Genomic DNA, 16,543 nt, shown 5'->3' on the forward strand with positions numbered 1-16,543 from the left:
TATGCAGCTACAAAGATGTAAGATATTTATTTTATCATTTTAAATATGCAACTACAAAGATGTAACATATTTATTTATTTGGTAGGTTTCGAGTTCTTTTCCGTGTTTATTTCAAAATGATTTAATGTATCTAACATCATCTACAATATAATTTGAAAGATAACCCATTGATCATAACAAACCATAGCAGCTAGATTCTTTTAATGTCTTAAAAAAAACCAATGGATGCAACTTTGCGAGAGAAAAATGGCATTGCCACAGTAATGTAAATCATAGCAGAGATCTTCATTCATATATATAACGAGTATGTACTATAGAGATTTATTTATCTCAATGATAACTTGAGATTCTTCGAGTTATGACAAAAGAGTAAAATATTTAAAATAGAGCATGGACTATAGAAATTTATTTGAATGATAACTTGAGATTCTTGAGATTCTTATCCCACGCTGCATACGATTTCAGTGTATGTAAATGAAAAATTAATAGATCAATTTAATCTTAATTTTGATGGATTTGATTACCTATTCTTCCCCACTCTATGCTATTCTTCCCCATTCTATGCCTTACGGCGTTTCCTTTGCAACATAAGGTGCAAATGCTAGTATATAATTTAAACATGTAACAAGATTCTCAATTATGGGGAGATTTTTAAGGTTTTGTCTAACTATAAAGAAATCTAAATAGGCCTTGTTATAATAACATAGACCAATACCATGGCTTACTAATACAATATGACCAAAAAACCAAAACTCATATTCATATGACATTTTTTTAAATAATCAATTTAATTAAAATGACAAAAATGACATAACTACTTTTAAGATAAATCTCCCCAACTACTATTAAAAATATTTTATAATATTTAGTAGAGATTAATTCTCTTCAATTCATCTAATAATTATTAATAATTAAATTAAGATTCTGAAAACTCCATTATGAAATAAAAATATTCAACAACTTAATCAAATATTGATCATGATATAAAACTAATTTATAAAATATCTTATTTACATTTTAATAATTAAAAAACAATAATAACTATATATAAAATCAATTTGACATCTTATATACTATATATAAATTTTTATAAAACATTATTAATTTATAAAATTATAATTATAATTATTTATATATTGGAACACATCACATCGTACGTTTAACTACATTAATTATATAAAAATAATTTGTGAAATACCTTATTTACATTTTAATAATTTCAAAGTCAATAATACGTATATATGATCAATTTGACATTTTATTATACATTATATATAAATTTTTATAGAATATTATTAATTTATATAATTATAATTATAATTATTTATGTATAAAAGCATATGAGATGGTACATTTAACTATATTAATAATATAAAAATAATTTATGAAATATCTTATTTACATTTTCATAATTTAAAAGTCAATAATGACTATATATAATTGACTTGGCATTTTGATGATGATATATATTTATAATTATAATTATTTATATATAAAAACAGATGACATAGTATGTTTAACTATATTAATGATTCAACTTTATATATATATATATATATAATTTACTTGACATTTTGATGATGATATATATTTATAATTATAATTATAAAATTATGATTATTTATATATAGAAACAGATGACATAGTACGTTTGATATATATATATATAATTATATAATTATAATATATAGATTTGATGTTACGTGAAATTTTTTTTTTTCATATTACTCTATATGATATAATAGACAAAGGTATCTTCTAATGATATTTATATTGGAATTTAGACTTCTGTGATCCATAACATTTGTTTAGAAAAAATTTTGACAAATGATCAATTATGTGATTTCGCCAAAAAATTTTCTAAACAGATATTTATATTTTCGAACTTCATTTTGTTTCATGTTTGTAATTTATTTTTTATATTTAAAAACGTATTATTATATAATTTATTTGTTTTAGATTCTTTGTAATATTATTATGACGTTAGGATTCGTAATATTATTATGACGTTAAGTTTTGATTAAATTTTATATTAATGATCTTTGACATATACATAGGTATAATTTGCCTTGTTTCCGAGTAACAGTGGTGTATTTTAGTTTATATTGAAACAGGTTTTAATTTTATTTATTTATATAAGAATTATGTATTTAAATGGTTTGGTTTTTGTTTATATTTATTTTCAATTTTTATTCATAATCATATTTTTAATTTTCTTGACTTATTAAGTCGGTTTAATTATAGCAATTTTAGAATGTTTTTTTCTCTTTTTTTTTTATCACAAAAACAAGATTTTGAAAAATGACAATTAGACTCTTTTTTCTTGAGTTCCGATAGACCACATTAGTCTTAGTAGATGTTAATCATCATCATCATCATTTTTAAGTATGTTTATGTTGTTTTTAAATATAAAAAAGTTATATATGTATTATTAGTAGATATAAGAAAGTTGTATTTTAGTATTTTTTTAGCTATATTTATTTTTAATGTCAATGACTATAATTAATAATATTTAATAAAATTGATGTAGTTTATTAATAATAATTTAATTTTATGTTAGGGTTAAGTTTTGATTTCAAGTCTGGGCATATATATTCTACTCCTTTGGATTTGAACCTGTGACTTCTTAGAAGGAAAGACATGCTCTTAACCATTAGGCCCACTCAAGTAGAAGTTTCTTTAAAATTCTTTAAAGTATATTTCTATACTCAAAAGTATTAAGGCAAACATTCATTTAAAAGGTCAAGGTTGGTAGTGTGACAAATATTTTGAAAATTAAATAAAAAGTAAGTATAAGATGGATAATCTAAGAAAAAATATTTTTCAACTTTAATTGTCTTACAATCCATAAAGACAACAAACTCTTTTATTGTTTAATATTTTGAGAATCAACCAACAACCAATTTTACAATAAAATCATGATAATTTATCCTTGTTTTAATAATATTCATTTTCTTTTTAATATTAAAAATAAAAATAAAAAATCATAAAAAATTATTCTTACTTTATTTTTTTAACATTAATAAAAATATTGAAAATCTATTTAATTAACATTATAAATCTCACCTACTCAAAATATCAACCCACAAACAAACTCTACCATGTCTTAATCAATAATTAAATTAAATTAGTTTTCTTCCCATAAAATAAATTCTCCCACTTGACTTCTCCTATGCGGTCAAGGTTACCCTTTTTCTAATCAACTCCACCTGCAACTTTGAATATACTATAGTTAAACTTAATTTAACCAATTTGATCAATTTTCTTTATATAAAATAAACTCTCCCACTTGACTTCTCCTTTCTCCGATGTTGTCAGGGTTACCCTTTTTCTATTGAACTCCACCTCCAACTTTGAATATACTTTGGAAAGTTGTGAATTATGAAATTTCAAATTCTGATATTTTTGGACCAAATTTCAAACTCTGATATTTCTGGACCAAATTTCAAACTCTGATATTTTTGGACCTTGTTTTTCTCTTTTTTTTTTTTGTTTTTGTTTTTTTTCACTGTTTGATTCTCATAGTCAAAGAAACACACTGAAGACATAAAAGTCCAATCCCAAGATCTTTATTGCTTTGAATCTTCAAAACTGTGAAACCCCAAAAGTGGGATGGTTCTCCATGTTTTGAAAGGTGTTTGGGATGGTTCTCCATGTTTTGAAAGGTGTTTTTGTTTTTTATTGATTGTTTTTTAATTTGAAAAAAGAGTTTGTGGTTTTTATTGATTATTTTTTTGGATTTCAAATAAAGATTAGATTTTTATATTATTTTTTTATTAAAAATTGATCACATAGACTAATCGCCACTCTGATATCCACTACTTTGAATCTTCAAAACTGTGAAACCCCAAAAGTGTGATGGTTCTCCATGTTTTGAAAGGTGTTTGTAGTTTTTATTGACTATTCTTTTTGATTTGAAAGGTGTTTGTATTTTTACACCCCAAAAGTGTGATGGTTCTCCATGTTTTGAAAGGTGTTTGTAGTTTTTATTGACTATTCTTTTTGATTTGAAAGGTGTTTGTATTTTTTATTGATTGTTTTTTTATTTGAAAAAAGAGTTTGTGATTTTTATTGATTATTTTTTTAGATTTCAAATGAAGATTAGATTTTTATATTATTTTTTTATTAAAAATTAATCATGTAAACTAATCGCCACTCTGGTATCCACCTACCTGTCAAACCAGCCAAAAAGTTTCAAAAACATTTTGATTCTTTTCCATCATTATTTGCTTCCTAATTTGAAAAGAGTTCGAAGTTTCTATTTTCATGATTATTTAAAAAGCCTCTGTGATCTTCTCAAAGCATTCTGATCCACAAACACTCAGTTCATGATTCTGAGGGAAATTTTAAAGGATGCCCGTCTTCATCAATGTGCTGTCGACCCTTTGCTGCTGATCTGTACCTCGGCGGTGACCACGTGAAGCTGTTGGAATTAAGCATGATAAATCTGTGTGAATTATTGAAAAAGGAAACAGCCTTATTCACACTTTGATTAGTGGACTGTGGGCCATTTAAAAATACTGTGGCACAGTTTAGTGTGCATGTGGACACCTTGTTTAAGGTTCAGTCTGGTAACCCACTTGCAGGGATGGAATTTGAGGGGTAATTTGTCTGTTATAACATGATTTGTTTGTTAAATATAGTTTGAAATTTTGTAAAATTGTCATTATTTTTATTTCATATAAAGAAATAAAGTTAGGAAGTGCGAAAACCATCAAATTTGATCAATAATTTTGTTTTGAAATTCCAACCTTACACACCTGCATGAGTTATGCAGCTATACCTAAATGACAACCAATATTTCATAAGCTATAACTCTACTAATGTTAATGTTAACTACTAATGTTAACATACTGTATATATTTACTGTTAAATTATATACTTATTTAAATTTAATAATGTATACATACCATCAAACCAATAAATCTATAAACTGAATAAATATATAAATATATAAATATATATATATATATATATAACTTACCTGAAAAATATATATCGCTTACCTGAATACTGTGAGATACACATAGCTCCTTTGGCTATGGCATGGCATGGCTAATGTGTTCATACTTAGTCCACATAAAGTGATAACTAAATTCTTCATTATTTAATGGAGATGGAAATCCCAAGGCTATTTTCTTCTGTGACTTAAAATAAAAAAAATTAGGCAAAGGGATAACTCAAACTCGTCTAGACCCACAGTGTAGTCGGAGGAATCGTTGAGTAGGGAGAGGAATCTAAAAGAATTATTTATTTATAATTGGTATATAAATAAAATAATTTATTTATTATATTTTTATTTAAATAATATTTGAATTGAGGCTTTTGTGATCCATATTATTTATAAGTAGAACTTCGGCGTAAATCACATAAAGAGAGACATTTGTCGACGCGTTTCGAACTAACCAGTCTGGTTCATCGTAAGTTGGTTCGAAACTTGTCGACAAATGTCTCTCTTTATGTGATTTACGCCGAAGTTCTACTTATAAATTAAATAATACTTAAAAAAATAGGTTGTTAATAATTTTTTTAATATAATTATATAGATTAAATGGTCAGTAAATATTAATAAAAAATCAAAATATTTTAAGATATAATTTACATGGTCAATAAAAAAATATAAAAATTAATTAAATTACAAATTTTATTATTATTAATTATAAAAAAATTATATATATATATGTGTCAAAATTTTAATAAAAAAATATAAAAAATTAACTAAATTATAAATTTTATTATTATTAATTAAAAAAAATTATATATGAGTTATATATATATATATATATATATATATATATATATATATATATATATATATATAGATATATATATATATACACACACATACATGTAACAAGATTTTCAATGATTTTTCGAGTGTTGTCTAATTATTTTACACTTTGGAGTTTTCGTCAAAAATACTCTAAAATGTATAACAAATAGACCATGGTCATTCGTAACCTGTAAATAGGCCTTGTTATAATAACATAGACCAATACCATGGTTTACTAATACCACATGCTCAAAAACCGTAACTAATATTCATATGATATTTTTTTAATTAATCAATTTAATTAAAAAGACAAAAATGGTATAACTACTTTTGAGATAAATCTCCCCTCTCTACTATTAAAAATATTTTAAAATGTTAAGTGAGGTTAAATATCTTCAATACATCTAATAATTATTGATAATTAAACTATGATTCTGAAAATCCTATTTTAAAATAAATATGATCATTAACCTAATTAAATATTGAATATGATATAGAAATAATTTGTGAAATATCTTATTTGCATTTTAATTATTTAAAAGTCAATAATAACTTTATATAATTAATTTGACATATTATTCTCTAATTAATAAATTATATATATATATATATATATATAAATTGATAAAATTATAAATGGTTTATTAATATTACATGTTAAAAAATCATAACTAATATTTATATGATATCTTTTAATTAATCTATTTAATTAAAAAGATAAAAATGGTATAATTATTTTTGAGATAAATCTCTCCAAATTATTATTAAAAATATTTTAAAATATTAAGTGGAATTTAAATCTCTTCAATTTATCTAATAATTATTGAAAATTAAATTAAAACTTTAAAAATCTTATTTTAAAATAAATATGTCCATTAAATATTGATTATAATATAAAAATAATTTGTAAAATATTTTATTTACATTTTAATAATTTAAAATTTACTCTACGTAATTAGTGTCATTTATTCTATAATTATATATAATTTTTTTATAAAATTACTCATTATAAAATTAGAGTTATAATTCAATTTATTTATTTTTATATTTACTCGATATAATATAATAGGAAATTTTATCTTCTAATGATATTTTTATATTCGAACTCCATTTAATTCCATGTTAGTATTTTAATTCCTTTCTATTTAAAATGTGTTACTGCATAATTTACTTGTTTTAGATTCTTCCATTTAATTCCATGTTAGTATTTTAATTCCTTTCTATTTAAAATGTGTTACTACATAATTTACTTGTTTTAGATTCTTCGTAATATCATTATTAGGTTAAGGTTTATTAAATTTTATATAATAATCTTTGTTTTTCTACTGCATAGGCTCATGTATAATTGTTTATTTTATTTTATATATGAGTTTTTCAATATAATGTGGAAAACATTGTTAGTATTTTTTTTAAAGAAGATAATTTTTTTTTGAAGATGTTGAGTAAAGGATTAATAAGTTGGTTAAGGGAAAGTTAAAGATATTGAAGGATACTAAGGTAAGATCTTAAAGTTGGGAAGATCTATCTTCATTCTTCATCTCCACAAACTTCTCAATTTGGTTGTAAAGCATGGCTTTCTTGTGCTTATCTTTAAAAATGGAGACAAAATTGTTCCCTCTAACTACATGACCATTATGATTAGCCACATCTTAGCCAAGCTTTATGGTCTCATTTTGGATAAGAAGATTAGCCATTGTCTTGAAAGCCATGGTAAAAGAGCTAAAGGCCAAGCTGGTTTTAGGAGATACCACTTGATTATCGACCATATTGTCACTCTTAGGAACATTGCCGAGGAATATCGCAATGGTAAAGCTGGTCCCTTTTGTTGCTTTATGGACTTTAGAAAAAAATCTACGAGGAAAACTATTCGAGACGCTTCTAACGAAACTGTAAAGCTCTGAAATATTAGTATATACAAAACCCTCATTAAAGAGAAGAAGTGATCATATATTAATAAGAGACATGAGCATCTTATTCACCTTTCTAAAGTTGCACCATAAAGTTTTGACGAAATGTGTTTGTTCGTAAACCTAAAAATAATCATTTGATCCCCTTAGAAAAGTGGGGCATCTATATTAACAAGTTGTATGATTCCTTGAACACCTTGGACAACATTGTTAGCACTCCTATTAAGGAACATATATTTTCTTTTGAGGAAGTTGAGTCTGGGATTAATAAGCTCGCTAGGGGGAAAGCTAAAGATATTGAAGGATACCATGTTAAGATCTTAAAGCTGAGAAGATCTATCCTCATTCCTCATGTCCACAAGCTTCTCAATTTGGTTGTAAAGCATGGCTTCCCTAACCTTTGGATGCAAAGCCTTATTGTGCCTATCTTTAAAAATGGAGAGAAAATTGTTCCCTCTAACTACAGGACCATTATGATTAACCACATCTTACCCAGCTTTATGGTCTCATTTTGGAGAAGAAGATTAGCCATTTGCTTGAAAGTCGTGGTAAACGAGCAAAATGGCAAGCTAGTTTTAGGACATACTACTCGACTATCGACCATCTTGTCACTCTCAGGATCATTGGTGAGGAATGTCGCAATAGTAAAGTTGATCTCTTGTGTTTCTTTGTGGACTTTAGAAAATCCTTTGGCACTATTCCTCGGGATAAGCTTTGGGAAAGACTTGATAAGATAATGATTCCTCTTGAGTTGAAGTTTGTTATGATTTTCCTCTATGAGGCTGTTGTTTCCAAGCTTAAGATCAACAAAGGGTGGTCTAAAGAAATTAAATGCAACATCGGGGTTAAACAAGGGTGTCCCCTTTCCCCGACCCCTTTTGGTATTTATATGGATAAGCTAGAGGAGTGTTTGGAAATTGCAGGGTTCAAGGGCACTGAGCTTGCTGGTATTATCATTACTCATCTCCTCTATGCCAATGATATTGTTCTTCTTGCTAGAAACCATGAGGTCCTGGAAAAGAAACTTAAGCCTCTTCTTGACTATTGTTCCAAGATGTGTATGATAGTTAATACTAACAAGACTAAAATCATGATAATTAAATCCAAAAAGATCACCCATGGAAATTTCGTCTATGATAACAATTGCTTGGAACATGTCTCTTCTTATAAATATTTGGGTATTGACATTCCTTATCAACTCAACTAGAATTAAAACATTGAGAAAAGGATTATTGGAGGCCGAAAAGCTTATTATGAGATTGAAAACAATTGTAAGGTTGTCGATATTTGTATTTGGAGTAGAAAAAGGTTCCTCTTTGAGACCCTCATCACCCCTGTTGTCATATACGATTATGAAGTCTGGGGTTGCAATATATCTAGAGAGTCGTGGAGAAAGATTGAGATGATTCAAAAGCAATTTATAACCTACAATCTCAAGATCAAGGGAAATACCCCCTATCCTACCTCATGATCAAAGATGGCCTCTCCCCTTAGGGTTATGTTTATGTATCTAATGTATAAGAAGAAGCTTCACAACATGGAATCCAAGAGGATTCCTAAAATTGCTTCTAACTTTAGTCAAACCCCTCATCTTCGCCTCAAGCGTGGGTGGCATAAGGATGCCCAATCTTAGCTTAACCATTGGGGGATAAATAGGAGATCATCCTGAGAAGCAAGGATAGTGTCAAAGGATAAGCTATGGGATGATACAGAGTTGGAGGGTAAAAGGAAGCTAAGATATTATAAGGAGGTGATCAACCCTGCCCTTGAGAACCAAAATTATCTTTTTGTTTTGACCAACTCGAAGAAAAAGATGAACACGACTAAGATTAGAACTAATTCTTGTGAGCTTCAAAGTGAAAACGAGCGGTGGTCTACTCGCAAAACTCCCTAGGACGATTGAATTTGTTAGCGTTGCGATACTAAGAGGGTGGAGGATGAAAAACCCTTTCTTTTAGATTGTCTGGCCCTTACTCACATCCTCTCTCATTTCCCTAACATCTGTCACACTTCCAATCTTCTTGACTTGTTAAGTCGAGCTAACTATAGTGATCTTGGTGCACTTCTTTCCCTTCTTTTTGAGCATAGAAATAAGATTCTAAAGAATCAAAGTTAGATTCTTCTTCTTCTTAAGGTCCGATAGACCGCATTGGTCTTAGTGGACATTAATCATCATCATCATCATCATATGTATATGTATTATATATTATGTACTTATATTTATATTTTTAAGTATGTTATATATTCTTTTTAGATATAAGAAAGTTGTATTTTAAATTAGTAATATTTTTTAGTTATATATTTTTAATAATAAATATAATGATTAGTAATATTCATTAAGATTGATGTGGTTTAATAATAATAATAAACTAATTTTAAAGTTATGGTAAAACTAAACACCAAATTATTGTATAATATTTCCTTGTTTGTGAGACAAGAGACACACCTCCCTTCTTTGAGAATTATCCAAAACCCAATTTTATAATAAAATTATGACAATTTATTCTTATTTTAATAATATTCATTTTCTTTTAACATTAATAAAAAAATAATAAACAATTATTCTTATTTTAAGCATATTCATTTTCTTTTTAAAATTAATAAAAATATAAAAATACTTTAATACAAAAATGTATTTAATACACATTAACCTTATAAATCTTACCCAACAAACTTTGCAGTATCTTACCACTCAACATATCAACCAACAAACAAACTTTGCAATATCTTAATCCATAGTTAAATTTTTAATTTAACTAATTAAATCATTTTGTTTCACATAAACTAAACTCTCCCTGTTAACTTAACATTATAAATCTCAGCCAGTCAAAATATCAACCAACATACAAACTTTGCCATATCTTAATCAATAGTTAAAATTTTAATTTAACTAATTAAATCATTTTGTTTTACCTAAAATAAACTCTCCCACTTAACTTCTCCTCTATCGTCTAGGATACCTTTTTTTTACCATGAACTCCACTTCATAACTTTGAATATTCTTTGGACAGTTGTGAATTATGAAATTTCAACTCAGGTATCTTTGGCTTTTTTACCTAGAACGCGAGGCCTCGTTTTCCCTCTCTTTTTTCGCGTTCACACAACGTGAGGATTTTTTTTTTTTTTCCTTCCTATTCACCGTTTGATTCTCAGATTCAAAGAAACTCAAGTGGGGACAGAAATGTCCAATTCCAATACATTTATTGCTTTGAATCTTCAAAACTGTTAAACCCCAAAAATTTGATTGTTCTCCATGATTTGAAAGGTGTTTCTGGTTTTTACTGGTTATTCTTCCTGATTTAAAGGGTTTCGAGGTTTTTTTCTGATTCTTCTCCATGATTATTTGCTCCCTGATTTGAAAGGAGTTCGAGGTTTTCTTTTTTCTGATTCTTCTCCGTGATTATTTGAAAAGCCTCTGTGCTCTTCTCAAAACATTCTGATCCACAAAAACTCAGTTCATGATTTTTAATTGGATGCCTGTCTTCATCGATGTGCTGTTGATCCTCAGCTGCTGATCTGTACCTCGGCGGTGACCACGTGAGTTTTTGGAATCAAGCATGATAAACCTGCGTGACTTACTGAAAAAGGAAACAGACTTGTAGTAAAGTGAAGAAAACTGAGAGATAGACCTGATGTGTCATACTTTGATTTGTGGGCCATTTAAAAATACTATAGCACAGTTTAATGTCCATGTGTAGGCCTGGTTTCAAGGTTAAGTCTCTGTCTTGGAACACACATGCATGAGGTATGCAGTCATGCCTGAATACTGCTGTGAGAGACACATGGCACACAGCCTTTGGCCATGGCATGGCATGGCTAACACGTTGATATTTAGTCCACATAAACTGATAACTAAGTTCTTCATTATTTAATGGAGATGGAAATCCCAAAGCTGTTTTCTTCTGTGACTTGAAAAAATTAGGTAAAGGGAATACTCAAAGTCGTCTAGACCCACTCTGTGGTCGGAGGAATCGTTGACTAGCGAAAGGAATCTATAGGGATTCACGGCATTGGTGCAACTTGGATTGTTGCAAGAGCCGGTTTCAAATGTGAACCAGCAGACCCTAGTCTGTATTCTTAAGTTGGCCATTTCGCTTGTTTTGTTTATTCTTCTGAAGCAGCAGGAAAAAAGGGCCAGAGAGAAAGAATATTCACAAGTTTTATTGTCACTTTCTCTTTTTGGTGTGGACCTGTTTGGTATCTCATATGTCTGCAAGCATATGTGTCTCTGTCTTTGATTGAAATGTTGATTGGTATCTCATGTGTCCGCAAGCATAGTCTTTGATTGAATTGTTGATTGTTTTAATCAAGATACACAGTTGGTCGTTTCCATCAAGATATACAATTTGATCCCTTTAGTCAAGATAGTTTCTCCAAAAGAAAAAAAACAGATCAAAATTATATAAATACAAGAGGTATATGTAGAAAGGGGATGAAGAAGAATGGTAGTTCAAACACGAACTGGAGTGGATAGATTAACTCAGTTGCAGACAAAGATCTCAGCCTATCCTTAGGCCAGGTTAATCAGGTCTAAATAGCTATTTATTGCTGTTAGTGTAGAGAATTAGAGTGGCAATGGACACATCATTGGAATTGAGTAAAGAGGAAGAGGAGGAGAATTCACCGGTGGAGCAGGTGGCATTGACAGTGAGTACAGAAGACGATCCAACTATTCCTGTATGGACATTTCGAATGTGGTTTCTGGGGCTGCTTTCATGCGTGCTGCTCTCTTTTTTGAACCAGTTCTTCAGTTACAGGAAGGAACCACTTATTATCACACAGATTTCAGTGCAGGTGGCAGCCCTTCCCCTTGGGCGTTTCATGGCCTCGGCTCTGCCAAAGCGGACATTCAGAGTGCCTGTGTTGGGGGAGGTGTCTCTGAATCCAGGGCCCTTCAATATGAAAGAGCACGTCCTCATCACAATCTTTGCCAGTGCAGGCTATGCCTTCGGCAATGGATCTGCCTATGCTGTGGGTATTGTGAACATCATTAAGGCCTTCTACAGGAGGAATATCTCCTTTTTAGCAGCTTGGCTCATCATAATAACAACTCAGGTATTGGGTAGTGCTTGCAGTGAAATTATTATTTTTGACATTATCCGTAAATAATCGATGATTTATGATATTATTGGGATTATTTGTACATAAGAAGTTATTAATCGAGTGATCTAGATTAAATGAGCATGAGCCTGGATTGATTGATTAGTGGGTTTAATGGTGAAAAAATTGTGTTTTTTTAGATTTACAAGCTTAAATGGGAAATAATAAAGTAGAGAGACAGTATGTATACTTTGGCAATCAAATTGCTGGGCAAAGGCAATTCCCCGTTTCCTATGCATAAAACCTTATATCAATTTAATTTAATGTTTAGCTTAATGGTCAACCCATAACAAATCCTGCCATATATAAATCATTCAAATTTTAATGTTTTATTAACTACACATGATTTACATTTCTGTCTTTGTGAATACATATATGTAAATTTACCAGTTTTTGATTCTGTGCTGTGATGAATCAGGTGTTAGGATATGGATGGGCTGGACTGCTTCGTAAGTATGTTGTAGAACCTGCACACATGTGGTGGCCAAGCACACTGGTCCAGGTGACCCTGTTCCGGTATAATAAAAATGTCAATATTTCTTGGGAATGTTTTAAGTAAATCATAGTGGTGTTAATGGATCTACCACTTGATAAGTGGTTAAATTTAATAATATTTCCTTGTGAAATTCAGAAAAATAGTTCTTACGAAATTCTGAAAACAAATTTAGCCAGTCCACTTATTGAGTTACTTTTCATTTAATTATACTGTGAGAATTGGTAATGGAGAAGGTTCTGTGTTTGACATGCAGGGTACTGCATGAGAAAGACCATGGAAAGGGGATGTCTCGTAATACCTTCTTCTTCATTGCCATGACCTGCAGCTTTTGCTACTATGTATTCCCTGGTTATCTATTCTCAACCCTGACCAGTGTATCGTGGGTGTGCTGGATTTGGCCTCACTCTGTCACAGCACAGCAGATTGGCTCTGGCATGAATGGCCTCGGACTAGGTGCCTTTGGTTTCGATTGGAGCACCATCGCAGCCTTCTTGTTCAGTCCTCTTATTTCTCCATTCTTTGCCATTATGAATGTCATGGTTGGTTATGTCTTCGTAGTATACTTTGCAGTCCCTCTTGCTTATTGGGGCACTAACATGTACAATGCAAAGGCTTTTCCTATTTTCAGCTCGGATTTGTTCACAGCCCAAGGTCAAAACTATAATATTTCACAGATTGTGAACAATAAATTTGAGCTGGATCTTGCTGCTTACAATCAGAATGGTCAAATACATATGAGCTTGTTTTTTGCTCTGACTTATGGGTTTGGATTTGCAACCATTGCTTCTACAATTACCCATGTCGCTCTATTCTATGGGAAGTAAGTTCTGATTTTTGTATTGACTTGACTTCCATTACTGCTTTCTTGCAAGATCATCAATTATGGATGTTAGTTTAAATGACATGCGTTGTTATGGTGCAGGGAAATATGGCAGCGTGCTGTAGCAGCATCCAAAAACAATCGGCCTGATATCCATACTAAATTGATGCGCAAATACCCTGATATCCCACAATGGTGGTTCTACACTCTCTTGGTTGGGACTCTTGCTGTTGCCTTTGCACTCTGCGAGGTTTACAAGAAAGAGGTACAATTACCATGGTGGGGGTTACTTTTTGCCTGTGCTCTCGCTTCATTTTTCACTCTTCCCATAAGTATCATCACCGCTACTACTAATCAGGTAAGCACATTGATTTTATTGATTATTTTGTAGAAGGAATTAATTATATATATATATATTCTGGTTATACTTCATCTTCTTATTTTGTTTTGGCACAGACACCAGGCCTGAACATTATCACCGAATACCTAATGGGATATATCCTTCCTGGGAAGCCTATTGCCAATGTTTGCTTCAAGGTCTATGGTTATATGAGCATGAGCCAGGCAGTTTCTTTCTTGTCAGACTTCAAGCTCGGCCATTACATGAAAATCCCACCACGCTCTATGTTCCTTGTACAGGTATGCTATGTTCAAAATACTCACTCTCCTTCAAATTCTATATATCCTCATGCTTATGGCAGTCACCCATATTATGAACATGAGCATCAAGTTTTGTTTTTGCTGCTCTGCAATTCCAAATTCTAAAATCATTTTAACAGTCCATTGGAAGGAGGTCGAGATGGTAATTTCATATTGAAGCACAAACAATTATAAAATAAGAAATAGGCACTGTTCAACCAAATTAAACGTTATTTTTCCTTTCACTTTGGACCATTAACTTCTCCAGAAAACTAGATTTTTATTTATCAGATAACTGGAAGAAAAGTTTAATTTTTTTGAGGAGCTGATTCTTTCTGTGTCAAAAGAATTGGTGTTAGGTTTTGGCATTTTTTGAGGAGTTTATTCTTTTTGTGTCAAAAGAACTGATGTTAGGTTTTAGCACTGTAGTTTATACTTGTCTAAACATGTTCTTGAGCAATTTGGTGAACCGATAAAGGCATTGTTTTTGCTTAGCTTCAAATCTCTCTCTGTGAATTGTGAAACCTCCCAGACATATTATAGATACACATTACAATTCTTAGTTTAGAACCAGGTATTCAAATTTTTGAGAAAATCAGAATGAATTTGCTATATTTATTTTATTTGCAGAATGCTTTTTTGCATGATATGGCTGTGCACATTTGTTTTGGTCTGTTTATTGATATTGTGTGTGCAATGCAGTTTATTGGCACAGTGGTGGCTGGAACAGTCAACCTGGGAGTTGCATGGTGGATGTTGGGATCGGTGAAAGATATATGTCGAACAGATCTTTTGTCTGCAAGTAGCCCATGGACATGTCCCAATGATCATGTGTTCTTCGATGCATCAGTCATATGGGGTTTGGTTGGTCCCAAAAGGATATTTGGCAAGCTTGGAGTGTATCCCCAGTTAAATTGGTTCTTCTTGGGTGGAGCAGCTGCTCCAGTTTTAGTGTGGTTGGCACACAAGGCCTTTCCAAAGGTCAAGTGGATTCCTCTGATCAACCTGCCAGTTATGCTGGGATCTACAGCCTATATGCCTCCAGCCACTGCAGTCAACTACACATCCTGGATCACCGTTGGCACCATTTTCAACCATTTTATCTTTAAATATCGGAAGGCTTGGTGGCAGCGTTACAACTATGTGCTCTCTGCAGGCCTTGATGCTGGTTTGGCTTTTATGGCTATACTGCTATACTTTGCTTTGGGTCTGAACAACACATCCATAAACTGGTGGGGAGCAAGTGGGGAACATTGCCCTTTGGCCACCTGCCCCACTGCTAAGGGTGTCAAAGTGGATGGTTGCCCTGTTTATTAATTCTGATCTGATGTAAAGTGGATGGTTGCCGTGTTTATTAATTTTGATTTGATCTTTACTGTCTTTGCATTCTGATTTTTATGTTCACAAAATTACGTACATGTATACATTTCATCTCATCTCAAATGTATTTGTAAATACCCCATTTTCGATTATATATTTCTATGAAAGCCTCTTCTATATTTTCTTTACTGTGTTTAATACCAATTTGTTTATTAAATAGTAATTATAGAAAGAAAGTGCACACACATTTTTTCCTATCACCCACACAATATATACAATAATCTTACTTAAATCTAATATTGTCTAATCAGCTCAAAGCATAACATAATGGTTTCCAATGTCATTGTGCTACGCTTATGTAGCTTATAAAGAGAAATAAGACCAATCATTTAAAAGTTAAGCTTTTGAACTTAATTCAACGGTTATAATGGCTCCTGCTCCAACTTGTTTCAGAGGTTAGATTAAATAATATTTTATTTACAATGGCT

At 30.5% G+C, this 16,543-nt stretch overlaps 1 protein-coding gene across 1 annotated transcript; it reads left to right on the forward strand.

Moving 5' to 3' along the window:
- The first annotated feature begins 10,946 nt into the window (after positions 1 to 10,946).
- Positions 10,947 to 16,110, forward strand: LOC149181271 (oligopeptide transporter 4-like). The gene is made up of 6 exons (XM_089416542.1): positions 10,947 to 12,735; positions 13,199 to 13,296; positions 13,530 to 14,096; positions 14,199 to 14,454; positions 14,553 to 14,735; positions 15,438 to 16,110. The coding sequence occupies exons 1-6, from the start codon at positions 12,256 to 12,258 to the stop codon at positions 16,050 to 16,052; spliced, it is 2,199 nt and encodes a 732-aa protein (XP_089272668.1). The 5' UTR covers positions 10,947 to 12,255; the 3' UTR covers positions 16,053 to 16,110.
- The last annotated feature ends 433 nt before the right edge of the window (positions 16,111 to 16,543 follow it).

This window comes from Pinus tabuliformis, chromosome 3_2 (assembly GCF_031772625.1).
Source record: "Pinus tabuliformis cultivar Carrire ecotype Pingquan chromosome 3_2, CPIR1, whole genome shotgun sequence".
NCBI classification, from domain to species: Eukaryota; Viridiplantae; Streptophyta; class Pinopsida; order Pinales; family Pinaceae; genus Pinus; species Pinus tabuliformis.

What these genes read in the sequence shown, in the direction of transcription:
- LOC149181271 (XM_089416542.1), top strand. Translation starts at nt 12,256, where the DNA reads ATGGACACATCATTGGAATTGAGTAAAGAGGAAGAGGAGGAGAATTCA. An exon ending in GTCCAGGTGACCCTGTTCCG is followed by an intron (nt 13,297 to 13,529) that starts GTATAATAAAAA and finishes TTTGACATGCAG; the next exon opens with GGTACTGCATGAGAAAGACC. An exon ending in TCACCGCTACTACTAATCAG is followed by an intron (nt 14,455 to 14,552) that starts GTAAGCACATTG and finishes GTTTTGGCACAG; the next exon opens with ACACCAGGCCTGAACATTAT.